This window comes from Hyla sarda, chromosome 2, assembly GCF_029499605.1.
Source record: "Hyla sarda isolate aHylSar1 chromosome 2, aHylSar1.hap1, whole genome shotgun sequence".
Classification (NCBI taxonomy): domain Eukaryota; kingdom Metazoa; phylum Chordata; class Amphibia; order Anura; family Hylidae; genus Hyla; species Hyla sarda.
The window spans coordinates 31109902-31136519 of NC_079190.1; the positions used below are offsets into that span (position 1 = coordinate 31109902).

Below are 26618 nucleotides of genomic sequence, written 5' to 3' on the forward strand. Positions count from 1 at the left end.
ATGCTGGCTTTGAACTTGTCTTGACCACGTCTACATGACTTAATGCATTGCGTTGCAGAGATTTGACATTGACTTCTATGTAAAGCAGTGTTCCCCAGCCTGGCGCTCTCCAGCTTGTGCCTTCGGCTGTCAGGGCTTGCTGGGACTTGTAGTTTTGCACCAGCTGTAGAGTCCTGGGCTACAGAACACTGAGTTAGGAGTGAATCACGTGACTCACAATTTAGCCTTGACAGGCGGCCCCGCCCCTTACGTCACACCCGCGCACGCCCCCGGCCCCGCCCAGTGCCGTCTTCTCTGCAGTCACACGAGGGTCGCTATGCGGGCGGCTCGGGTGAGTCGGGTGTGATCGTCTCCCGGTGACACCCGCCGCCATGGCCATCGCTCACATCGCCACCGAGTATGTGTTCTCCGACTTCCTGCTCAAGGATCCGCCCGAGTCCAAGTACAAGGGGCTGCGGCTGGAGCTGGCGGTGGACAAGATCGTGTCGTGTATCGCGGTGGGGCTGCCCCTGCTGCTCATCTCTCTCGCCTTCGCCCAGGAGATCACTATGGGTGAGTAGACAGCAGACAATGGGGATGGTGCAGTACCAGGGCCCGCCGCTGTGTAGGGTAGCGCCATTGTGCAGATTAGTTACCACATTGTCTAGTAGAATGGGGTCAGGAGCTCTTTGTTATTGTTATGTCGGGTTCTCTCTGTGATTGGCGGGCTGTCAGGTTCTCTCTGTGATTGGCGGGCTGTCGGGTTCTCTCTGTGATTGGCGGGCTGTCGGGTTCTCTGTGATTGGCGGGCTGTCGGGTTCTCTCTGTGATTGGCGGGCTGTCGGGTTCTCTCTGTGATTGGCGGGCTGTCGGGTTCTCTCTGTGATTGGCATGCTGTCGGGTTCTCTCTGTGATTGGCGGGCTGTCGGGTTCTCTCTGTGATTGGCGGGCTGTCGGGTTCTCTCTGTGATTGGCGGGCTGTCGGGTTCTCTCTGTGATTGGCGGGCTGTCGGGTTCTCTCTGTGATTGGCGGGCTGTCGGGTTCTCTCTGTGATTGGCGGGCTGTCGGGTTCTCTCTGTGATTGGCGGGCTGTCGGGTTCTCTCTGTGATTGGCGGGCTGTCGGGTTCTCTCTGTGATTGGCGGGCTGTCGGGTTCTCTCTGTGATTGGCGGGCTGTCGGGTTCTCTCTGTGATTGGCGGGCTGTCGGGTTCTCTCTGTGATTGGCATGCTGTCGGGTTCTCTCTGTGATTGGCATGCTGTCGGGTTCTCTCTGTGATTGGCGGGCTGTCGGGTTCTCTCTGTGATTGGCGGGCTGTCGGGTTCTCTCTGTGATTGGCGGGCTGTCGGGTTCTCTCTGTGATTGGCGGGCTGTCGGGCTCTCTCTGTGATTGGCATGCTGTCGGGCTCTCTCTGTGATTGGCGGGCTGTCGGGTTCTCTCTGATTGGCGGGCTGTCGGGTTCTCTCTGTGATTGGCATGCTGTCGGGTTCTCTCTGTGATTGGCGGGCTGTCGGGTTCTCTCTGTGATTGGCGGGCTGTCGGGTTCTCTCTGTGATTGGCGGGCTGTCGGGTTCTCTCTGTGATTGGCGGGCTGTCGGGCTCTCTCTGTGATTGGCATGCTGTCGGGCTCTCTCTGTGATTGGCGGGCTGTCGGGTTCTCTCTGATTGGCGGGCTGTCGGGTTCTCTCTGTGATTGGCGGGCTGTCGGGTTCTCTCTGTGATTGGCGGGCTGTCGGGTTCTCTCTGTGATTGGCGGGCTGTCGGGTTCTCTCTGTGATTGGCGGGCTGTCGGGTTCTCTCTGTGATTGGCGGGCTGTCGGGTTCTCTCTGTGATTGGCGGGCTGTCGGGTTCTCTCTGTGATTGGCGGGCTGTCGGGTTCTCTCTGTGATTGGCGGGCTGTCGGGTTCTCTCTGTGATTGGCGGGCTGTCGGGTTCTCTCTGTGATTGGCGGGCTGTCGGGTTCTCTCTGTGATTGGCGGGCTGTCGGGTTCTCTCTGTGATTGGCGGGCTGTCGGGTTCTCTCTGTGATTGGCGGGCTGTCGGGTTCTCTCTGTGATTGGCGGGCTGTCGGGTTCTCTCTGTGATTGGCGGGCTGTCGGGTTCTCTCTGTGATTGGCGGGCTGTCGGGTTCTCTCTGTGATTGGCGGGCTGTCGGGTTCTCTCTGTGATTGGCGGGCTGTCGGGTTCTCTCTGTGATTGGCGGGCTGTCGGGTTCTCTCTGTGATTGGCGGGCTGTCGGGTTCCCTCTGTGATTGGCGGGCTGTCGGGTTCCCTCTGTGATTGGCGGGCTGTCGGGTTCCCTCTGTGATTGGCGGGCTGTCGGGTTCCCTCTGTGATTGGCGGGCTGTCGGGTTCCCTCTGTGATTGGCGGGCTGTCGGGTTCTCTCTGTGATTGGCGGGCTGTCGGGTTCCCTCTGTGATTGGCGGGCTGTCGGGTTCCCTCTGTGATTGGCGGGCTGTCGGGTTCCCTCTGTGATTGGCGGGCTGTCGGGTTCCCTCTGTGATTGGCGGGCTGTCGGGTTCTCTCTGTGATTGGCGGGCTGTCGGGTTCTCTCTGTGATTGGCGGGCTGTCGGGTTCTCTCTGGCGGGCTGTCGGGTTCTCTCTGTGATTGGCGGGCTGTCGGGTTCTCTCTGGCGGGCTGTCGGGTTCTCTCTGTGATTGGCGGGCTGTCGGGTTCTCTCTGTGATTGGCGGGCTGTCGGGTTCTCTCTGTGATTGGCGGGCTGTCGGGTTCTCTCTGTGATTGGCGGGCTGTCGGGTTATCTCTGTGATTGGCGGGCTGTCGGGCTCTCTCTGTGATTGGCGGGCTGTCGGGCTCTCTCTGTGATTGGCGGGCTGTCGGGTTCTCTCTGATTGGCGGGCTGTCGGGTTCTCTCTGATTGGCGGGCTGTCGGGTTCTCTCTGATTGGCGGGCTGTCGGGTTCTCTCTGTGATTGGCGGGCTGTCGGGTTCCCTCTGTGATTGGCGGGCTGTGGGGTTCCCTCTGTGATTGGCGGGCTGTCGGGTTCTCTCTGTGATTGGCGGGCTGTCGGGTTCTCTCTGTGATTGGCGGGCTGTCGGGTTCTCTCTGTGATTGGCGGGCTGTCGGGTTCCCTCTGTGATTGGCGGGCTGTCGGGTTCCCTCTGTGATTGGCGGGCTGTCGGGTTCTCTCTGTGATTGGCGGGCTGTCGGGTTCCCTCTGTGATTGGCGGGCTGTCGGGTTCTCTCTGTGATTGGCGGGCTGTCGGGTTCTCTCTGTGATTGGCGGGCTGTCGGGTTCTCTCTGTGATTGGCGTGCTGTCGGGTTCTCTCTGTGATTGGCGTGCTGTTGGGTTCTCTCTGTGATTGACGGGCTGTCGGGTTCTCTCTGTGATTGGCGGGCTGTCAGTCAGGTGCTATCTGTAATTGTTATATGTCAGGTATTGTCTGATTTAAGTATATTTTGCAGTCGGTGTGTTGCTGTCGGGTACGCTGTGCGGTCGGTGTGTTGCTGTCGGGAACTCTGTACGGTCGGTGTGTTGCTGTCGGGTACGCTGTGCGGTCGGTGTGTTGCTGTCGGGGACGCTGTGCGGTCGGTGTGTTGCTGTCGGGGACGCTGTGCGGTCGGTGTGTTGCTGTCGGGGACGCTGTGCGGTCGGTGTGTTGCTGTCGGGGACGCTGTGCGGTCGGTGTGTTGCTGTCGGGGACGCTGTGCGGTCGGTGTGTTGCTGTCGGGGACGCTGCGCGGTCGGTGTGTTGCTGTCGGGGACGCTGTGCGGTCGGTGTGTTGCTGTCGGGGACGCTGTGCGGTCGGTGTGTTGCTGTCGGGGACTCTCTATGTGGTTAGACGTACACCACGCCAACAATGGGGGGAGAAAATCCAAACTGTCTAAAAGACAAATGCTGTGACCCATAGAAACCAATCACAGCTCAACACCTTCTGTACAGTGTCCACACTACAACACTCCATACAGTATAATACCTGAACAATGTCAACAAAACCCTCATGACAGCTACTATACTGTATGGAGTGTTGTAGTGTGGACACTGTACAGAAGGTGTTGAACTGTGATTGGTTTCTATGGGTCACAGCATTTGTCTTTTAGACAGTTTGGATGTTCTCCCCCGTTGTTGATGTGGTGTAGGTACTCTACATAAGTGATGTATTATTGGTAAGGTGATAGGGGGTCCTGTGATGGTGTATTGTCATTGTGTAGGTTGTGCACAGTCTGGGAGCGATGCTGTGTATACCTTCTGTCGGTGCTCAGCTTTATGAGAGTACTGTTGTCATTTTGGTACCCAGGTTTACAGTAGATTTCTTGTTTATATGTGAAACCTCTCCAAAAGACCCCACCCCCTTATACAGACCAGATTTAATGTGTTGGTTGCCGGCTGTATAGGCATACTGTATTCTTGTTTGGTAGATTGATTTAAAGCTGGTTGGCTGTATTGTTATTTGGTAGGATGGTTCTCGGCTGGATGGGCTTATTGTTGGGTAGGGTATTTTTTTGTTTAAATGGGCCTATTGTTGGGTAGGTTGGTACTCAGCTGGGTAGGCATATTGTTTGGCAGGGTAGTTCTAGACTGGATGGGCATATTGTTGTTGGGTAGGTTGGTTCTGGACTGGATGAACTTATTGTTGGGTAGGGTTGGTTTTTGTCTGAATGGGCATATTGTTGCGTAAATTTGTTCTGGACTGGATGGGCATATTGTTGTTGGGTAGGTTGGTTCTGGACTGGATGGGCATATTGTTGTTGGGTAGGTTGGTTTGGGACTGGATGGGCATATTGTTGTTGGGTAGGTTGGTTCGGGACTGGATGGGCATATTGTTGTTGGGTAGGTTGGTTCGGGACTGGATCGGCATATTGTTTTTGGGTAGGTTGGTTCGGGACTGGATGGTCATATTGTTTTTGGGTAGGTTGGTTCGGGACTGGATGGGCATATTGTTTTTGGGTAGGTTGGTTCGGGACTGGATGGGCATATTGTTGGGTAGGGTGGTTCAGGACTGGATGGGCATATTGTTGGGTAGGGGAGTTCTGGACTGGATGGGCATATTGTTGGGTAGGGTGGTTCTGGACTGGATGGGCATATTGTTGGGTAGGGTTGGTTTTTGTCTGAATGAGCATATTGTTGTTGGGTAGGGTGGTTCTGGGCTGGGTAGGAATTGTCACAGTTAGATACATACTTTGACTAGTATTGTTGGTAATATGTAGTCATGTTTAGGATTATGCCCTGCAGCCTTATACAACTCCTCCCCTATACGCAGGATAGGGGATAAATGTCTGAACGCTGGGGCCCCCCGCGATCTCCTGTGTGGGGCCCCGGCTTTGCTGCTGCTCTCCCCATGATGCTGCGGTTGACACTCCTCCCTCATGTATTTCTATGGGAGAGGTGGAGATGCAGCATTCGTGTCTCCCATAGAGCTGAATGGACGGGACGTGTCTGTCAAGCTCTTAGTGAGGTCGACGACACGCGCATTAGCCACACAGAGCTGCGATAGGGAATAAAATGTCCCTGCCGATGGGACCCCTACGATCTATGTGCAGCACCCAGTGTTCATTTTGTGTGGGTCGTGGCGTCACGGCCATGCCCCCTTGTGATGCCATGCCCCATCAATGCAAGTCTATGGGAGGGGGCGTCACGCCCCCTCCCATAGACTTGCATTGAGGGGGCGTGGAGTCACGAGGAGAGTGGCCGTGACGTCACTACCTCCCGCACCCAGCGTTCGGAACAAAATGTGCCGAACACCGGGGCAGCGGAGTGCCCTTTTAAGAGTATGGTTATTACATGATGGAAATACTAGCAGTAGGTATAGTGGCAGGTGCCACCTCTGAATTATTAAAAACAGACTGAACTGCAGTGTAAAGCATGGTGGAAATCCAGATTGCCCAGACAGCCAGTTGTTCCAAAACTGCAATTCCCATCATGAAGCGAGTTGTAGACACCCACCGTTTAGGGAATACGGCTCTTGGGGGTATTTGCCCATACAGCGCTGCTACCAACTAGGGTTAAATGTGGCCATTTCTGTAGAGCATCAGGTCAGTAGAGCAAACCTTTAGTTATAGGGTCTCTCACGATCAAACATCCATGGAATGTTTTACAATAGAACAGTCAGAGTTGCCCTTTAATACAAGATTTATGGTAGTAAGGACCAGAAAACCCCTGTAGTGGGAAGAAGTGGGGTAACATGATATCATCTTCTGTTCCTTTTTATGGATAATTCTCTTAATGTCCAGTGTCTCAGAAATATAAAGCAGAACTCTGAAGTGAAAGTGACATCTCACAGGGACGAGACAGGAGGCAGAACCGCACAAAATACCAGGAACCTTCACAGGCTGTGACCCGAGAGAGTCATGAGGACAACGGGTGTAAACAAGCAAATGGCTAGATAGGGCTAGTCATCAGGATTCCAGGAATAGTCCTTCCCAGCGCTGAGATAAAAGCCTTTTTGGTATTATGCAGATGAGGCTCAAGTGTCCAGAGGGCGTTCCCCAGCACAGCAAGAGTCCAGGTAAGTCCAGCCTCTTTATCATCTAGTGGCTGTCAGTCAAATGGGGTAGGCAGTTCGAAGTGGATACAGAGGCGGTGACTAAGAAAACATGGGCTGGACTTACCTGGGCTCTTGCTGTTCTGGGGAACGCCCCCTTCGCTTTTGAGCATTATTTGCATAATAACAAAAAGGCACTTATCTTGGCGCTGGAAAGGACTATGTTGATACAAAACAGGCTATGCCCGGAATCTTGATGACTATCCCTATTTAGCCTATCTTGCTGACAGGTCCACTTTAGAAGGTAGCTAAGATGCCGGGAGCTTGTGATGTCATAGCCCCGCCCCCTCAATTCAAGTCTATGGGAGGGGGTGTGTGACGGCTGTCTCGCCCCTCCCATAAACTTGCAATGAGGGGTGGGCGTGATGTCATGAGGAGGCGGGGCTATGACGTCACAAGCTCCCTGCGCCGGCTCCAGCGTTCGGAACAGTTTGTTCCAAACGTTGAGCAGCGGAGTACCCTTTTAACTGATCCAGAGAAATAAGGGGACGCACGTGAGATGTGATTTAGATTGAAATATCCCTTCAAGGGGTTAATAATAATTTGGATTATGAGGTTTCACTTTCTGTTCTTCCCCTGTTCCTGTAGTCTTGTATTTGGTCTAGCTCTGTGCGTCATCCGCTACGGTATCTTCTCATATATATCTAGTACTCTAACAACCAGTGGGTGGAGTCATTTTGCGGTATCTTGACCACTTCACATATCCTCGGATCATGTCAAAAGTTTTGACCAGGGTGTTCAGATCCTAACCAATCACTAGAACGAGCCGAGAGAGAAACGCACTACCGCATGCGAGACAGTCCTGTACAATGTCTTGGTCACGTGATTCGGGAGAGGAGGTGCTTAGTGTTGGCTTTCTGACTCCTCCTGGATTGTTCCAGTGCGTTTTAGACCCCGACTGATCAAAACTATTAACATGTTTGTATTTTTTTACATTTTTATTTTAGTGACCCTTTACAGGGTACTCCGCTGCCCCAGCGTTCAGAAGATTTTGTTGTGAACGCTTGAAGCAGGTGGCGGGGGTCGTGACTTAACGGCCATGCCCCCCCCTCGTGCCGTCACGCCACACCCCATCAATGCAAGTCTATGGCAGGGGGGCGTGGCGTGACAACAGGAGGCGGGATCCCCGTGATCAGACATCTTATCCCCTATCCTTTGGATAGGGGATTAGATGTCTAGGACAGGATTACCCCTTTAACAGTCAGATCCCTTCCTTTTTCATGGTGCACCTACACCTCTAAGATCCTCCACCAGTTGTGAGAAAGAAGGGGATGCATATGAAATGTAATTTAGATGGAAATATCGGTTAAAGGGGTACTCCACTGCCCCAGCATTCGGAACATTTTGTTCCGAACGCTGAGGTGAAGGCTGCGGGAGGTCGTGACGTCAAAATTACGTCCCCTCGTGATGTCATTCCACGCCCCCTCAATGCAAGTCTATGGGAGGGGGCGTGGCGGCTGCCACGCCCCCTCCCATAGACTTGCATTGAGGGGGTGTGGTGTGATGTCACAACCCCCCCCCCCCGCACCCAGCTTTCGGAACAAAATGTTCCGAATGCTGGGGCAGTGGAGTACCCCTTTAATACTAAAATGGAGTACTCCTTTGATATTTTAATACTATTTTGGATTATGAGGTTTCACTTTCTGTTTGCCCCCCTGTTCCTGGATTACTGCCACGCCCCCTCCCATAGACTTGCATTGGGTCACAACCCCTCGGCACCCAACGTTCGGAACAAAATGTTCCGAACGCTGGGGCAGTGGAGTACCCCTTTAATAATATTTTGGTTTATGTGGTTTCACTTTCTGTTCGTCCCCCTGTTCCTGGATTATAGAGTCTTGTACTCGGTCTTGCTCTGTGGTTATGTAAATCGCTGCGCTATGTTGTCATATGTAATTAGTACTCTAATAACCAGTGGGTGGAATCATTCAGCTGTTTCTCGCCCACTTCTAAAATTAGGCCCCAAGAAAGTTGTGTAACATTGGAGAAATAATGATATGCGTTAGGGTTTCACCCGCACCCATTGGCTCCGTGGATCTTGTAGGACCGCAGTAATGTAGACAATGAACGAGCTCCTCAGAGCTGGCGTGCCCTCTATCGGGATTATATATTGGCACGGAGTGACCCCGGTGTGCGCTGAGTCATCACATCTAAGAGGTTTAATGTCTTGCAGCATGTCTCGCCTCCTCTAAGCCGGTTTCATGTGCCCACAGTGCAGTCACATTTTACTTATTACTAGGACTTCCTGGGGTTCTGCTGAACCAAAATGATGTCAACATAGAAACCCGTAGGGACCATAGTTAGGTTTAGTAGAAGCATCGGAGGTCCGGGTAATGCGGTCACCTTAAAGCAATGTTTCCCAACCAGTGTGCCTCCAGGTGTTATAAAACTACAACTCCCAGCATGCTTTGACTGAAGGGGCGGGACAGCATGTCTTTGAGGTGAGTAAACACCAGGACAGAATCGATCGCCAATGCTGAATAATAAACTTACCATAAGTCCATCCTTGGTGGAACTTTTTATTTTTTTTAACCATATATATGATCCCCCTGCTCTGAGCTCTAGTGATGATCTGTGTTCACACCTCAGAATGTCCGCATGGAAAAATCTCTGTGGATATTCTGCAGACTGCGTGTTATGCTGGCTCTAGGACCGCACGGGAATGTGCCGTCTCATAGACCGCCATATATTCAATGTGGAGTCTGCAGAAAGAATGGACAGGTTCATTCTTTCTGCGGACAAGGAAATTGAAGTTTCCACGGCAAAAACATCTGGTGCAGAAATTCCGCCGTGTGCACAACGCAGCAGAATCTCGTTGAATTCAATAAGACTCTGCTGCAGCGGAATTTATGGAAATTACGATGTGTGAACGCGGCCTAAGGGTCTATTCACATGGCAGAATTTCCGCTTGCGGAATTCTGCCTCAAATTAAAGGGGTTTTCCAGGATTTTTTTTTTTTTTTTTTTTTTATTTGACTATGCTGCAGGGGCTGTAAAGTTAGTGTAGTTCATAATATAGTGTCTGTTCCTGTGTGTGACGGTTTTCTCACAATTCTTCTGTGATTTTCACCCCAATATTTATTTTTACCAGCATACACAATGACTGTTGTCTCGGATTTTTCCCAGGTTGCAATGCGGCCAAGACCTGATTCACTAGTCAGCTGATGACAGGGAGCCTGTCTGCTTCAATGGGTGGAGAGAGCAATCTGCAACTAATGCAACAGCTGTAGGCACCTTGATTGAAAACCACAGGTCTTTTGAATGGATGCAGCTCATTTATGTTTCAGTGGGTGGGGTGGCTGATGTGTGGGAGGGAGGAAAATGGAATTATAGGATTTGTAGGCAAAAGAAGAAAACTCAAACAGGAAATACAAGGAAATACAGGAAATCCCGCAAACTGTTCCGAATGCTGGAGTCGGCGCCGGGAGCTCATTACATCTTAGCCCCGCCCCTCATGACCTCACAGCCCTGCCCCTCATGACATCACACCCCGTCCCCTCAATGCAAGTCTATGGGAGGGGGCCTGATGGATGCCACGCCCCCTCCCATAGACTTGCATTGAGGGGGTGGGGTGTGATGTCATGAGGGGGCGGGGCTATGAGAAAAATAAACATGTGGTATCTCCGCGTGCGTAAATGTCCGAACTATTAAAATATATAATTAAACCGCGCAGTCAATGGCGTGCGCGCAAAAAAATTCCAAAGTCCAAAAAAGCACATTTTTGGTCACTTTTTATACCATTAAAAAATGAATAAAAAGTGATCAAAAAGTCTGATCAAAACAAAAATGGCACCAATAAAAACTTCCGATCACGGCGCAAAAAATGAGCCCTCATACCGCCCCATACACGGAAAAGTAAAAAAGTTATAGGGGTCAGAAAATGCCAATTTTAAACGTATTAATTTTCCTGCATGTAGTTATGATTTTTTCCAGAAGTACGACAAAATCAAATCTATATACCGTATATACTCGAGTATAAGCCGAGTTTTTCAGCACGATTTTTCGTGCTGAAAACACCCCCCTCGGCTTATACTCCAGTGAACTCCCCCACCCGCAGTGGTCTTCAACCTGCGGACCTCCAGAGGTTTCAAAACTACAACTCCCAGCAAGCCCGGGCAGCCATCGGCTGTCCGGGCTTGCTGGGAGTTGTAGTTTTGAAACCTCCGGAGGTCCGCAGGTTGAAGACCACTGCGGCCTTCAACATCATCCAGCCCCCTCTCACCCCCCTTTAGTTCTGTACAGTACTCACCTCCGCTCGGCGCTGGTCCGGTGCTGCAGGACTGTCCGGAGAGGAGGTGGTCCGGTGGGATAGTGGTTCCGGGCTGCTATCTTCACCGGGGAGGCCTCTTCTAAGCGCTTCGGGCCTGGCCCCAGAATAGTCACGTTGCCTTGACGACGACGCAGAGGTACGTTCATTACCAACGTACTTCTGCGTCATTGTCAAGGCAACGCCTCTATTCCGGGCCGGAAGCGCGGAGAAGAGGCGTCCCCGGTGAAGATAGCAGCCCGGAACCACTATCCCACCGGACGACCTCCTCACCGGACAGTCCTGCAGGACCGGACCAGCACCGAGCGGAGGCGAGTACTCAGAACTAAAGGGGGGTGAGAGGGGGCTTGATGATGTCGAAGGCCGCCGATGGCTGCCCGGGCTTGCTGGGAGTTGTAGTTTTGAAACCTCTGGAGGTCCGCAGGTTGAAGACCACTGAGGGCGGATGATGACAAGAGGATGATGAAGGGGGGGTGTGGGATGATAAGGGGATGATGAAGGGGGGTGGGGATGATGAAGGGGGGTGGGGATGATGACAAGGGGATGATGAAGGGGGGGGGTGTGGGATGATTACAAGGGGATGATGAAGGGGGGTGGGGATGATGACAAGGGGATGATGAAGGGGGGTGGGGATGATGAAGGGGGGTGGGGATGATGACAAGGGGATGATGACAGGTGATGATGATGAGGGTCTGGATGATGACAGGCGGTGATGATGATGAGGATGTTAATGACGGGTCTGGATGATGACAGGGTGGGGTTGATGTACTTCCCACCCTAGGCTTATACTCGAGTCAATAACTTTTCCTGGGATTTTGGGTTGAAATTAGGGGTCTCGGCTTATACTCGGGTCGGCTTATACTCGAGTATATACGGTAAGTAGGGTATCATTTTAACCCTATGGACCTACAGAATAAAGATAAGGTGTCATTTTTACCGAAAAATATACTGCGTAGAAACGGAAGCCCCCAAAACAATGTTTTTTTTTTTTCAATTTTGTCGCACAATGATTTTTTTTTTCCGTTTCACTGTAGATTTTTGGGCAAAATGACTGACGCCATTACAAAGTAGAATTGGTGGCGCAAAAAATAAGCCCTCGTATGGATTTTTAGGTGCAAAATTGAAAGAGTTATGATTTTTTAAAGGCAAGGAAGAAAAAACGAAAATGCAAAAACGGGAAAAACCCCGGTCCTTAAGGGGTTAAAAAACGGATGCAACCGGACATCATTTTTCACACAGTTTAAGTTTTTCAACCGTATATGGGTTAAAATTTGTACACACTTTTTGATACAGTTTAGTCAGGTTTTGAGGATGAGCTGTATTGCAAAAAACGTGGCGTGAATGCACCTTACAGTGTCCGGTCACATCAGTGGGTTTTCTGTATGATGCAGGACAGGACGGGTCCTCCAGAGCAGGAGACGCTCTTTGTAACTGCTGTCTGCTCTGTCCAAGAGGATCCCATCCCCTCTATTGTTCTCTAGTGCAGTGGTCTTCACCCTGCGGACCTCCAGATGTTGCAAAACTACAACTCCCAGCATGCCCGGACAGCCAACGGCTGTCCGGGCATGCTGGGAGTTGTAGTTTTGCAACATCTGGAGGTCCGCAGGTTGAAGACCACTGCTCTAGTGTATATGAACACGGGGTGTTTACTTTAGGGTGGGAAAGATTGGTGCAAAAATACAAAATCTTCAAGATGTTCCAGACAGTTTAGGGTGAGGGGCAGCCTGGCAGTGACCTCCTGTTACTTCTCACCAATTCCTGGGATGACGGAGCAGCGGATATTGAGGTATGGGGTGAGGGGGTCAGTGTGGGGGCCATAGGTGGTCTGTCTGCGCCATGAGTATTCTGATTTTTTTCAGATGGGCCAGTTGGGCCTTTCCATGGTGGGATCTTCAGAGAACCATCTGTATGGTCGGTGATCATGGAGCAGTCACATGGTATTTCAATCGGCAATTTAGTCCTGGATCCCGTCGGAAGGTTTTCCTTCATTCTGATGGGATCAGGTTCTGTTCTTCAGTAAAGGACTGCACTGGGAGAACTTGCTGAGCATTGTAGTACTTTAGCTGGTACAGTGTAGGGTTTATATGACCGTTCCGTGAGCTTCCGCTTCACAATAAAACAGGGTGCAGCCATTGTACGTTTTAACGGCGTTCCCCTTTTCTAGGCCTACACGCCCAGAATTAAAGGGGTACTCCGGTGAAAAACAAATGTTTTAAAATCAACCGGTGCCAAAAAGGTTATACAGATTTGAAAATCTTAATCCTTCCAGTACTTATCAGCTGCTGTATGCTCCAGGGGAAGTTGTGTAATTCTTTCCAGTCTGACCACAGTGCTCTCTGCTGACACCTCTGTCCATGTCAGGAACCGTCCAGAGCAGGAGAGGTTTGCTATGGGGATTTGCTCCTATTCTGGACAATTCCTGACTTGGGCAGAGGTGGCAGCAGAGAGCATTGTGGTCAGACAGAAAAGAACCACACCACTTCATCTGGAGCATACAGCAGCTGATAAGTACTGGAAGGATTAAGATTTTTAAATAGAAGTAATTTACAAATCTGTTTTAGCTTTTTTGGCACCAGTTGATTAAAAAAAAATTCCAAACTGAAGTACCCATTTTTAAGCTGATTATGGGTACTGCCCATTGACTTAAAGGGGTACTCCGGTGAAGAACACTTTTTTTTTTTTTTAAATCAACTGGTGCCAGAAAGTTAAACAGATTTGTAGATGACTTCTATAAAAAAATCTTTACCCTTCCAGTACTTTTTAGCTGCTGTATGCTACAGAGCAAATGCTTTTCTTTTTGAATTTCTTTTTTGTCTTGTCCACAGTGCTCTCTGCTGACCCCTCTGTCCGTGTCAGGAACTGTCCATAGCAGCATAGGGTTGCTATGGGGATTTTCTCCTGCTCGGGACAGTTCCTGATACGGGCATCAGGTGTCAGCAGAGAGCACTGTGGACAAGACAAAAAAAAAGAAATTAAAAAAGCAAATAATTTCCTTTGTAGCATACAGCTGCTAATAAGTACTGGAAGGATAAATATTTTTTTTTAATAGAAGTCATTTACAAATCTGTTTTAACTTTCTGGCACCAGTTGATTTAAAAACAAAATGTTTTCCACCGGAGTACCCCTTTAACCTTAAAGACTTCAATCTGACATTAAAGGGGTACTCCGGTGAAAACCTTTTTTCTTTTAAATCAACTGGTGGCAGAAAGTTAAACATATTTGTAAATTACTTCTATTAAAAAATCTTAATCCTTCCAGTACTTATTAGCTGCTGAATGCTACAGAGGAAATTCCTTTCTTTTTGGAACACTGATGACATCACGCGCACAGTGCTCTCTGCTGACATATCTGTCCATTTTAGTAACCATGCATAGCAGATGTATGCTAAGGGCAGCATGGTGGCTCAGTGGTTAGCACTGCTGCCTTGCAGTGCTGGGGACTTGGGTTCAAATCCCACTAAGGACAACAATAAATAAAGCGTTATTATTATTATAATAACGTCAGCAGAGAGCACTGTGCTTGTGATGTCATCAGAGAGCATTCCAAAAAGAAAAGAATTTCCTCTGTAGTATTCAGCAGCTTATAAGTACAGGAAGGATTAAGATTTTTTAATAGAAGTAATTTACAAATATGTTTAACTTTCTGCTACCAGTTGATTTAAAAGAAAAAAGGTTTTCACCGGAGTACCCCTTTAATGGGGATTAAGTGAGTCCTCTGTGTACAGGTGTATCCATAAAGTCCGATAACCTTGGTAATAGTGGGCTCTTGGAGGAATCTTCTGACCGACTTCTCGGCCCTTCTGATGCCGGGGCCCCTCACCCGTTAGACATCTATGTCCTATCTTGTGCAAATTCTCCCATCCCCATTACAGGAACTTGATAGGTGGCAGATATAATATTCTGTATTACCGGGTTGGCATGAGGGGGCAAAGCCAATACAAAGTGCCCATAGAACCTGCTGATAATGGGTGGTCTCTGCCCAGTCTTGCCGGACTATGAGGTTCCACATTTCATGGCCTTTTTCTTGGCCCCCGGAGTCTTGTCAGGTGTTACTCCCCAGGCCACGTGCTGTTTTAGTGTTTTCCTGTCACAGTGGGTGCAGCCTTGGAGCCGCGCCCCGTATCTATGTGATCAGTACATTGTCGGCATTTCACGGCTCTATCCGAACTTGACAAGTGGCCATACCGGCGGCACCAGTGTGTTATCTGCCCACACCGGCAGGTCTGCTGCTCAGTTCATCCCTGTGGAGGTCATTCAATCATTCATATTTAAAGGGCAGCTTAAAAAAAAAAAAAAAAAAAAACATATCGGGGGGGGGGGGGGGGGGGGAGATTTATCAAAACCTGTGCAGGGGAAGAGTGGTGCAGTTGCCCATAGCAACCAATCAGATTGCTTCTTTCATTTTCCACAGGCCTCTTTAGAGGCCTGTGGAAAATGACAGAAGCAATCTGATTGGTTGCTATGGGCAACTGCACCACTCTTCCTCTGCACAGGTTTTGATAAATCTCCCCAATCCAGTAGATGATCCTCACTATTAGCATCTCTGCTTGCTGTCAGTGTATTGAACCATTCCTGTTTACATTCAATGGAGGAAGACCTGACCTGATCATGTACATGTTTTTTTTCTGTATCAAAGAGACATTTTAAGTTATATTTATGCACAGGTTTTTATTTTATTTTTATTTTTTTTAAGCCTTAAACAGACGTCCTACAGCTCAAAATATGTCTGTTATAAAGTTCGTAAAAAAAATTAAATACATTTTTTTTTTTAACATAATATATCGCAAGAAAATTCCAAGTGAGAACAAGATTTGCTTATAATGCTTTAACCCCTTAAGGACTCAGGGTTTTTCCGTTTTTGCACTTTCGTTTTTTCCTCCTTACCTTTTAAAAATCATAACCCTTTCAATTTTCCACCTAAAAATCCATATTATGGCTTATTTTTTGCGTCACCAATTCTACTTTGCAGTGACATTAGTCATTTTACCCAAAAATGCACGGCGAAACGGAAAAAAAAATCATTGTGCGACAAAATCGAAGAAAAAACGCCATTTTGTAACTTTTGGGGGCTTCCGTTTCTACGCAGTGCATATTTCGGTAAAAATGACACCTTTTCATTATTCTGTAGGTCAATACGGTTAAAATGATACCCTACTTATATAGGTTTGATTTTGTCGCACTTCTGGAAAAAATCATTACTACATGCAGGAAAATGTATACGTTTAAAAATGTCATCTTCTGACCCTATAACTTTTTTTTTTTTCCACGTACCGGGCGGTATGAGGACTCATTTTTTGCGCCGTGATCTGAAGTTTTTATCGGTATGATTTTTGTTTTGATCGGACTTTTTGATCACTTTTTATAAATTTTTTAATGGTATAAAAAGTGACCAAAAATGCGCTCTTTTGGACTTTGGAATTTTTTTGCGCATACGCCATTGACCGTGCGGTTTAATTAATGATATATTTTTATAGTTCGGACATTTACGCACGCGGCGATACCACATATGTTTATTTATTTATTTTTTTACACTGTTTTATTTTTTTTATGGGAAAAGGGGGGTGATTCAAACTTTTATTAGGGAAGGGGTTAAATGACCTTTATTAACACTTTTTTTTTTTTTTTTTTTTTTTTAACCGTATATACTCGAGTATAAGCCGAGTTTTTCAGCCCGATTTTTCGTGCTGAAAACACCCCCCTCGGCTTATACTCGAGTGAACTCTCCCCCCTCAGTGGTCTTCAACCTGTGGACCTCCAGAGGTTTCAAAACTACAACTCCCAGCAAGCCCGGGCAGCCATCGGCTGTCCGGGCTTGCTGGGAGTTGTAGTTTTGAAACCTCCGGAGGTCCGCAGGTTGAAGACCACTGCGGCCTTCGACATCATCCAGCCCCCTCTCACCCCCTTTAGTTCTGTACAGTACTCGCCTCCGCTCGGCGCTGGTCCGATGCTGCAGGACTGTCCGGTGAGGAGGTGGTCCGGTGGGATAGTGGTTCCGGGCTGTTATCTTCACCGGGGAGGCCTCTTCTAAGCGCTTCTGGCCTGGCCCCAGAATAGTCACGTTGCCTTGACAACGACGCAGAGGTACGTTCATTGCCAACGTACTTCTGCGTCATTGTCAAGGCAACGCCTCTATTCCGGGCCGGAAGCGCAGAGAAGAGGCCTCCCCGGTGAAGATAGCAGCCCGGAACCACTATCCCACCGGACCACCTCCTCACCGGACAGTCCTGCAGGACCGGACCAGCGCCGAGCGGAGGTGAGTACTCAGAACTAAAGGGGGGTGAGAGGGGGCTGGATGATGTTGAAGGCCGCAGTGGTCTTCAACCTGCGGACCTCCGGAGGTTTCAAAACTACAACTCCCAGCAAGCCCGGACAGCCGATGGCTGCCCGGGCTTGCTGGGAGTTGTAGTTTTGAAACCTCTGGAGGTCCGCAGGTTGAAGACCACTGAGGGCGGATGATGAGAAGAGGATGATGAAGGGGGGGTGGGTGGGATGATGACAAGAGGATGATGAAGGGGGGGTGTGGGATGATGAAGGGGGGTGGGGATGATGACGAGGGGATGATGAAGGGGGGTGGGGATGATGACAAGGGGATGATGAAGGGGGGTGGGGATGATGACAAGGGGATGATGAAGGGGGGTGGGGATGATGACAAGGGGATGATGAAGGGGGGTGGGGATGATGACAAGAGGATGATGAAGGGGGGTGGGGATGATGACAAGGGGATGATGAAGGGGGGGTGGGGATGATGACAAGGGGATGATGAAGGGGGGATGTGTGGGATGATGACAAGGGGATGATGAAGGGGGGTGGGGATGATGACAAGAGGATGATGAATGGGAGTGGGGATGATGACAAGGGGATGATGAAGGGGGGTGGGGATGATGACAAGGGGATGATGAAGGGGGGATGGGTGGGGATGATGACAAGGGGATGATGACAGGTGATGATGATGAGGGTCTGGATGATGACAGGCGGTGATGATGATGAGGATGTTAATGACGGGTCTGGATGATGACAGGGGGGGATGATGTATTTCCCACCCTAGGCTTATACTCGAGTCAATAACTTTTCCTGGGATTTTGGGTTGAAATTAGGGGTCTCGGCTTATACTCGGGTCGGCTTATACTCGAGTATATACGGTACATTTTTTTTTTTTCAGTGTTATAGGGACCTATAACACTGCACACACTGATCTCTCATCCTGATCACAGGTGTGTATTAACACGACTGGGATCAGTGTTATCGGCGCTTGACTGCTCCTGCCTGGATCTCGGGCACGGAGCAGTCATTCGCCGATCGAACACCGAGGAGGCAGGTAAGGGCCCTCCCGATGTCCTGCAAGCTGTTCGGGACGCTGCGATTTCACTGCGGCGGTCCCGAACAGCCCGACTGAGCAGCCGGGTCACTTTCACTTTAGAAGCGGCGGTCAGCTTTGACCGCCGCTTCTAAAGGGTTAATACCGCACATTGCCGCGATCGGCGATGTGTGGTATTAGCCGCGGGTCCCGGCCGTTGATGAGCGCCGGGACCGACTCAATATGATGCGGGATCGTGCCGCTTCATATCGCGGGAGCCGGCGCAGGACGTAAATATACCTCCTGCGTTGTTAAGTGGTTAACCCCTTAAGGACCCGGGCTCTTTCTTTTTTTTCATTTTCAATTTTTCCTCCTTAACTTTAAAAATCATAACTCTTTAAAATTTTCACCTAAAATTCTATATGATGGCTTATTTTTTGCGTCACTAATTCTACTTTGTAATGACATCAGTCATTTTACCCAAAAATCTGCGGTGAAACGGGAAAAAAAATCAATGTGCGACAAAATTGATGAAAATACACTATTTTGTAAGTTTTGGGGGCTTCCGTTTTTACGCAGTACATTTTTCGGTAAAAATGATACCATATCTTTATTCTGTAGGTCCATACGGTTAAAATAATACCCTACTTGCATAGGTTTGAATTTGTATCACTTCAGAAAAAAATCATGAATACATGCAGGAAAATGTATACGTTTAAAATGGTCATCTTCTGACCCCTATAACTTTTTTATTTTTCTGTGTTCAGGGCGCTATGAAGGCTCATTTTTTGCGCCGTGATCTGTGGTACCATTTAGTGGTACCATTTTTGTTCTGATCAGACTTTTTGATCACTTTTTATTAACTTTTTGTGGTATAAAAAGTGATCAAAAATGCGCTATTTTTGACTTTGGAATTTTTTTGTGCGTACGCCATTGAACGTGCGGTTTAAAAAGCAGTATATTTTTATAATTCAGACATTTCCGCACGCGGCGATACCACATATGTTTATTTTTATTAACACAGTTTTTTTTTATTCTTGGAAATGCTGGGTGATTCAAACTTTTATTAGGGGAAGGGATAATTGAAAGGGTTAATGATTTTTTTTACACTTTTCTTATGCAATATTATAGCTCCTATAGGGGGGGCTATAACATTGCATTAACTCATCTTTTACACTGATTGGTCCATCTCCATAGGAATGGATCAATCAGTGTTTTCGGCGATTGAATGCTCATGCCTGGATCTCAGGCTTGAAGCATTCAATCGGCGATCGGACTGCAGGAAGGAAGGTAAGAGACCTCCTCCTGTAGTACAGCTGTTCGGGATGCTGCGATTATACCGCGGCGATCCCGAACAGCTCCCTGAGCTAGCCAGGCACTTTTACTTTCGTTTTTAGCCGTGCGGCTCAGCTTTGAGCGCGCGGCACCACGATCAGTGCCGCGCGCTATAGAGGCGGGTCCCGGCTTCACTATGATGCGGGGTCTTCTCCTGCTCTGGACAGTTCCTGATACGGGCAGGTGTCAGCAGACAGCACTGTGGACAACACAAAAAAGAAACCAGTTGATTTAAAAAAAAAAAAAAAAAAGAGAGAAATTTTTTTTTCCCACCAGAGTACCCCTTTAAAGTAAAAAAAAAATAAAAAATAAATTTACTTAAAGGGGTACTCAAGTGTTATGAACATTTTGTTCAAAATGCTCTGAGCCGGAGGGGGTAATGGTGACATCACGGCCATGCCCCTCATGACGTCACGCCAATCCCCCTCCATTTATGTCTATGGGAGGGGGCGTGCCGCCCCCTCCCATAGACATGAATGGAGGGGGCGTGGCATGATGTCACCATCACTGCCGCAGGAACCCAGCGTTTGTTTTATAAAGCCAGGTCCTGTGTTGGGGCAGCAGCGGGACCCCTGCGATCAGGCATCTTATCCCCTATCCTCTGGATAGGAGATAAGATGTCTAGCAGCGGAGTACCCCTTTAAATATGTAATACCCATTTTGCTTGTAAGGGTTGGCACGGGCTCAATGCATTGTCTGTGGGAGCATCGGAGATACCCAAGAGCTGTACTTATCATTTCTTCAACACTCTAATAGACAATGTATGGAGCAGGTGCCCACCCTGTGCTTCATACAGAGGGGAGATTTGGGGAGCTGTTCTTGAGATCTCAGTGGGCCCCTATATATCTCTATTATGTAGTCACTTCGGTACAGATCACCCATATGGCACCTTTATGGTACAGCTTGAGATGAAACAAGCCACCAAAATGATGTGCATCCATATAAAATTGCATGGAGTTGCAGTATGGGCCTGCATTGCCCCGTGTCTGTAACGTGGGTAACATCTGTGGGCACTGCCGGTGTTGGGGGGAGCGGTGTCCGAGCTATAATGTAATATTATGGTAATTCTCATTACCTCTGATTTACAGCCACTAGTGTGTGTATGTATATGTGTAATATATATTATAGATATGTTTTCTGATATCATCGGTCTGAGGCTGAATGGTTTTCCTTCTCTTGTACAGATAAGAATGATACCAAGATTTTCTGATTGACTGCCAGGAACTGTCTATGCCACACTCTTGGCACAATGCCCTATGTTGTGCCTGTAATACACGCCCTTGGGAATACATTACTGATACTTACTGCCTTGTGTTACTTACTTATCACCTGAGGAGTGTAAAGGCCGAGTTAGTTGGAAAGTCACTCTACAACACAGTTCTTAAGTATGTTGGACTGTAGAGCTGTGGTCTCAAACTGTGGCCCCCCAGATGTTGCAGAACTTCAACTCCCAGCATACAACACCAGAGCTAAGATGTTTTGGATGAATAAAAATGTTAAGGGGGCAATAAATGATAAAAAATAAAGCATTTAAACTACTAAAACAGGACGGTAGTGAAAAAGCATTGAAAAGCTATAGAGAAAAACGTAAAATATGTAAAAAAAAAATAAAATAAAATAAACAAATTCTTCTCCACTATATTCAACGAGAAAAATGAAATGCCAGGTGAAATACAGCCAGATAAGGTAAACTCCCCAGTACAGGTCACCTGTCTAACCCAGGGAGAAGTACAGGTCACCTGTCTAACCCAGGAAGAAGTACAGGTAACCTGTCTAACCCAGGAAGAAGTACAGTGTCACCTACAAAAAATAAAAAAAAAGACATATCACCAGGTCCAGATGGCATTCACCCCTGTGTTCTAAAGGAATTAAGTAATGTAATAGACAGACCCCTATTTTTAATATTCAGGGACTCTATAGTAACAGGGACTGTTCCCCAGGACTGGCGCATGGCAAATGTGGTGCCAATATTTAAAAAGGGGTCAAAAGGTGATCCCGGGAATTTTAGGCCTGTTAGTTTAACCTCCGTTGTATGTAAATTGTTTGAGGGTTTTCTAAGAGATGCTATTTTGGAGTACATTGATACAAATAAATGTATGACTTCATATCAGCATGGCTTTATGAGGGATCGGTCCTGTCAAACTAACCTGATCAGCTTTTATGAGGAGGCCAACTCCAGACTGGATCAGAGGCAATCGCTGGATGTCGTATATCTGGATTTTACCAAAGCATTTAATACGGTGCCTCCTAAAAGGTTGGTGCATAACATGAGAAGGTTTGGGCTGGGGGAGAATGTGTGTAAGTGGGTAACTGGCTCAGTAATAGGAAACAGAGGGTGGTTATTAATGGTACTTATTCTGATTGGGTGACTGTTACTAGTGGGGTACCACAGGGGACAGTCTTGGGTCCTGTTCTATTTAATATATTCATTAATGACCTTGTAGAGGGGTTGAATAGTAAAGTAGCAATCTTTGCAGATAATACTAAACTCTGTAAAGCGGTAAACACAATAGAGGACAGTGCACTGTTACAAATGGATCTGGATAGGTTGGAGGTTTGGGCTGGGAAGTGGCAGATGAGGTTCAACACTGATAAATGTAAGGTAATGCACATGGGGAGGAAAAATCCGGTCTGGGATTATGTGTTAAATGGGAGAACACTTGGGACGACTGATGTGGAAAAGGACCTGGGGGGTCTTAGTTAATAGTAAATTTTAGCTGTAGTGACCAGTGTCGGGCAGCTGCTACCAAGGCTAATAAAATCATGGGGGCCATCAATAGGGGTATAGATGCCCACGACAAGGAAATAATTCTACCTCTGTACAAATCACTAGTCAGACCACACATAGAATACTGTGTACAGTACTGGTCAGACCATACATAGAATACTGTGTACAGTACTGGGCACCAGTGTACAAGAAAGATATAGTGGAGCTGGAGAGGGTTCAAAGACGGGCAACCAGGGGAATTTGGGGAATGGGAGGACTACAGTACCCAGAAAGATTATCAGAATTAGGATTATTTAGTTTAGAAAAAAGAAGGCTTAGGGGAGACCTAATAACTATGTATAAATATATCAGGGGACAGTACAGAGATCTCTCCCATTTTTGGAGAGTAATAACATCGCTGGTTATGTATACTAGATTTATAGGGACAGAACATTGATCCAGGGATTTATTCTGATGCCATAATTGTAGTTGGGAAGGAATTTTTACCTCTACTATCAGGTTTTAGTTTTTTTTTTTGCCTTCCTCTGGATCAACTCAGTAGGGACTCAGGGATATAGGTTATACTTGGTGGATTCTAGTCTTTTTTCAACTTTATGAACTATGTTACTATGTTAGCCAGTAGTACATGCACTGATAATTCCTCCCTTACTTCTCTGGCCAGTCACAACACATCCTGGGCTTATGATTTACACTAGTGTTTCATCACCAGTGTGCCTCAAGCTGTTGAAAAACTTCAACTCCCAGCATGCCCGAGCATGCTGGGAGTTGAAGTTTTGCAACATCTGGAGGGCCACAGTTTGAGACCACTGCTGTAGAGCATATAACTTGGGGGGTATTTATAAAGGTCTAAGAACAAACATATCTAAGACAAAATTTGTACCCTACCTGCTTGTTGTACCATGTTCATTCCTAGCGCCACTTCTAGGTGGTGGTGAAAACAAGGCAATTGTCTGTGACCCCTATTTCTATAAAGGCCACCAAGAACTGAAACCCCATGAGCAACCTGAATGTAGACACCCAAAAAATTATTTATTTGAGGACTATTGGGCAATTGATTTGCAGTATCATGTAGGAACCACACTGAACGATCATGGCATTAGGAATACGTACCCAATAAATGGTTGGTCCATCATTTCAGGTGATCACAACTTACAGACATTTAGGAACAAGTTCTACAAGGTGGTGAATATCCTTCATACTCAACTCTTTATGCTCCAGAGGAAGTTGTGTAGTTCTTTTCTTGTCTGACCACAGTGCTCTCTGCTGCCAGCTCTGTCCATGTCAGGAATTGTCCAGAGTAGGAGAGGTTCACTATAAGGATTTGCTTATGCTCTGGACAGTTCCTGACATGGACAGAGCTGGCAGCAGAGAGCACTGTGTTCAGTGTTCAGACAGGAAAGCGCTACACAACTTCCTCTAGAAGAAAATACAGCAGCTGATGAGTACTGGAAGGATTACTATTTTTTATATAGAAGTAATTTTCAAATCTGTATAACCTTCTGGCACCGGTTGATTTGAAAACTTTTTTTTTTTTCCCCTTCACTGGAGTACCCCTTTAAGATTTGGATACCAATAATCAGCTGACTGGTCCTTCACCATTCTAGGAGGAGGAGAGTCTCCCATAGAATGATGTACATCAGATCTTCTGTCTTAGTCTCGCTATAACAACAACAAATAATGATAAAATGGAAATGTTCTCCATTAAACATTGGAACAAATGTTTTTCACGTGACCGGCAGCTTCTTCATTAAATATAATCTTATTATAGAAGCAGCGAACAGGACAGATCTTCACAAAGACATCACGCTGTGTTCTCCACGTCAGGCTCGCCATCTGGCAGGGATACGGGAGGATCGTCGCCGGTTGTCTGGCACATTCATGGAATATTTAAAGATGCTATAAGACAGTGGTCTGAAATTGTGGCCCTCCAGACGTTGCAAAACTTCAACTCCCAACATACAACACCAGAGCTAAGATGTTAGCCAGTAGTACACGCACTGATAATTCCTCCCTTACTTCTCTGGTCAATCACAACACATCCTAGGCTGATGATTTACACCAGTGTTTCATCTCTAGTGGGCCTCCAGCTGTTGCAAAACTTCAACTCCCAGCATGCCCGGACAGCCAATGCCTGTCCGGGCATGCTGGGAGTTGAAGTTTTGCAACATCTGGAGGACCACAGTTTGAGACCACGGATATAGGATCATCATATGGAGCAGCTAGAGATGTTAGGGCAGGAGGGACATCATTTGCTTTGTTCATCATTTATCGCTATGACATTTTTAGGTCAAAGTCAGCTGATCACCACACGTCCTGTTTCTTTAACCCCCAACATATGATAGCCACATGTCAGGCTTCTCTAGCCCCTGGTCTGATTTGCAGATTTAGTCCTAACAAGGCCAGTAATAGCTCAGTATTGTAATGGCCGCTGCGTATAAGTCACCTTGTGATTCCAGACTGCAGGTTCTGTCCCCGGGGATTATAATGTTTGCAAAACAAATGAATCCCCCAGGAGTCTGTGAGAAGAGCACGTGGTAGTCAGATCATCCCCAACTTATATAAGGTAATAGTAAGAAAATAGACTAATGTAAAATGAGGGCAAAATCTTGTACGGTAATGGCTGATTTTATTTTATAAAGAATTCTCTGTGGGGATCAGCTGATCACATCAGGGATGGCACTTGTGGCCATTAGCTGATAGCGGTTATAAAAGCCATACTTTTGATAATAAAATTCTAGCTAATACAAACTGGACGTGATCAGCTGACCAACATTGATTAAAGTGACTGAATTTGTGATCAGCTGATCGCTACATTGGTCCCTATCCCCTGGCGATCAGCTGATCACCACATTATGGAAGCAGAAAGCTAGTGCCGGCCAAATATAGTACTGGAAACCTTCTGCCGTCCATTTGTATAGAAAACTCTGCCAACCTGTGACATTGTAATTATTAGTACAAGTGGTCCCTCAACATACGATGGTAATTCGTTCCAAACGAGCCATCGTTTGTCGAATCCATCGTATGTTGAGGGATTCGTGCAATGTAAAGTATAGGAAGCTGTACTCACCTGTCCCCGCTGCTCGAGATGGTGTCCCCGCTGCTCGAGATGGTGTCCCCGCCGCTCCCGATGGTGACCCCGGGCCTCCGCTGGGCTCTCCGCTGTCTTCTCCGGTCCTCTTCTGTCTTCTCCGGTCCTCCACTGCCTTCTCCGGTCCTCTGCTGTCTTCTCCCGTCCTCCGCTGTCTTCCGCAAGGCCTTACTGGGCCTGCGTAGCGCTGTCATTACGCCGCTGCGTATTCCATTCCTATTGGATGACGTGCGCAGCAGCGTATTGACGTCATCGGAGAGGGCCGAGAAGACACCGGAAGACCAGCGCTGGACCCGGAGGGCACCCCGGAGCATCGTGGAGGGGTAAGTAATACTTACCGCACCACACAGGGAACATTAAGCTGATATCCGGCAGCAGCTTAAGCATTTTGCGCTGCCGGATAGCACTTAATGCGATGGCCCCGACATTAAAAAAGCATCGTATGTCGATTTAATCATATGTCGGGGCCGTCGTAGGTCGGGGGGGTCACTTGTACTGCAGTGATGTAGATGTGATGACTCTGTATAATGTGATAAACCATAAGCCATGCCGCAGTCACATGATCAATACAATGGTCCCTTGTGCGGACCCTCAGTCCTCCCCCTGTAAACCAGAGCCGCTGCCTGATACCAGTATATAACATACAAAGCCGGGCTCTGTCCTCCATTCTCTGCGGTATTATTAATTCTCCCCGCTACACCCGGTCACCAAACATTCACAACATCGTCCTATAGACATTTATCAGAGCAAATCCTCTATAGACTGCTATACAAATATACAAAATACTAATACACAAGCTTCTGTGTCTCTATATGTACAGTGACCCCACCAGCAGAATAGTGAGTGCAGCTCTGGGGTATAATTCAGGATATAACTCGGGATCAGTACAGGATAAGTAATGTAATGTATGTACACAGTGACCCCACCAGCAGAATAGTGAGTGCAGCTCTGGGGTATAATACAGGATATAACTCAGGATCAGTACAGGATAAGTAATGTAATGTATGTACACAGTGACCTCACCAGCAGAATAGTGAGTACAGCTCTGGAGTATAATACAGGATATAACTCAGGATCAGTACAGGATAAGTAATGTAATGTATGTACACAGTGACCTCTCCAGCAGAATAGTGAGTACAGCTCTGGAGTATAATACAGGATATAACTCAGGATCAGTACAGGATAAGTAATGTAATGTATGTACACAGTGTAATCTAAATTGTGGTAACTAACAGGTTAAATGATGCCAACCACTATTCCAGGAGCCCCAATCCCTTAAATGCTATGAGGTTAATAATGGGCTACAGCAGAACACAGGTCTTGCAGCAGTAACTAGTTGTTTCCACCAGAGGGCAGAGTTGTATAAGACAATGAGAACTATAGGCAAATATAGGATCTGGCTCTCTCCATCCTATGGGGAGAT

General features: G+C 47.6%; 1 protein-coding gene across 2 annotated transcripts in view; it reads left to right on the forward strand.

Moving 5' to 3' along the window:
• Positions 1 to 247: 247 nt before the first annotated feature.
• PANX1 (pannexin 1) overlaps positions 248 to 26618 on the forward strand; it is a 51477-nt gene continuing 25106 nt past the window's right edge. Inside the window, exons 1-2 of one of the 2 annotated variants that reach the window (XM_056561488.1) lie at positions 427 to 552; positions 6178 to 6452. In XM_056561488.1, the coding sequence (XP_056417463.1) occupies positions 6398 to 6452 (55 nt within the window). In that variant the 5' untranslated portion in view covers positions 427 to 552; positions 6178 to 6397. Of the gene's footprint in view, positions 553 to 6177; positions 6453 to 26618 lie in introns of both variants that reach the window. The other variant, XM_056561486.1, reaches the window with a different exon arrangement.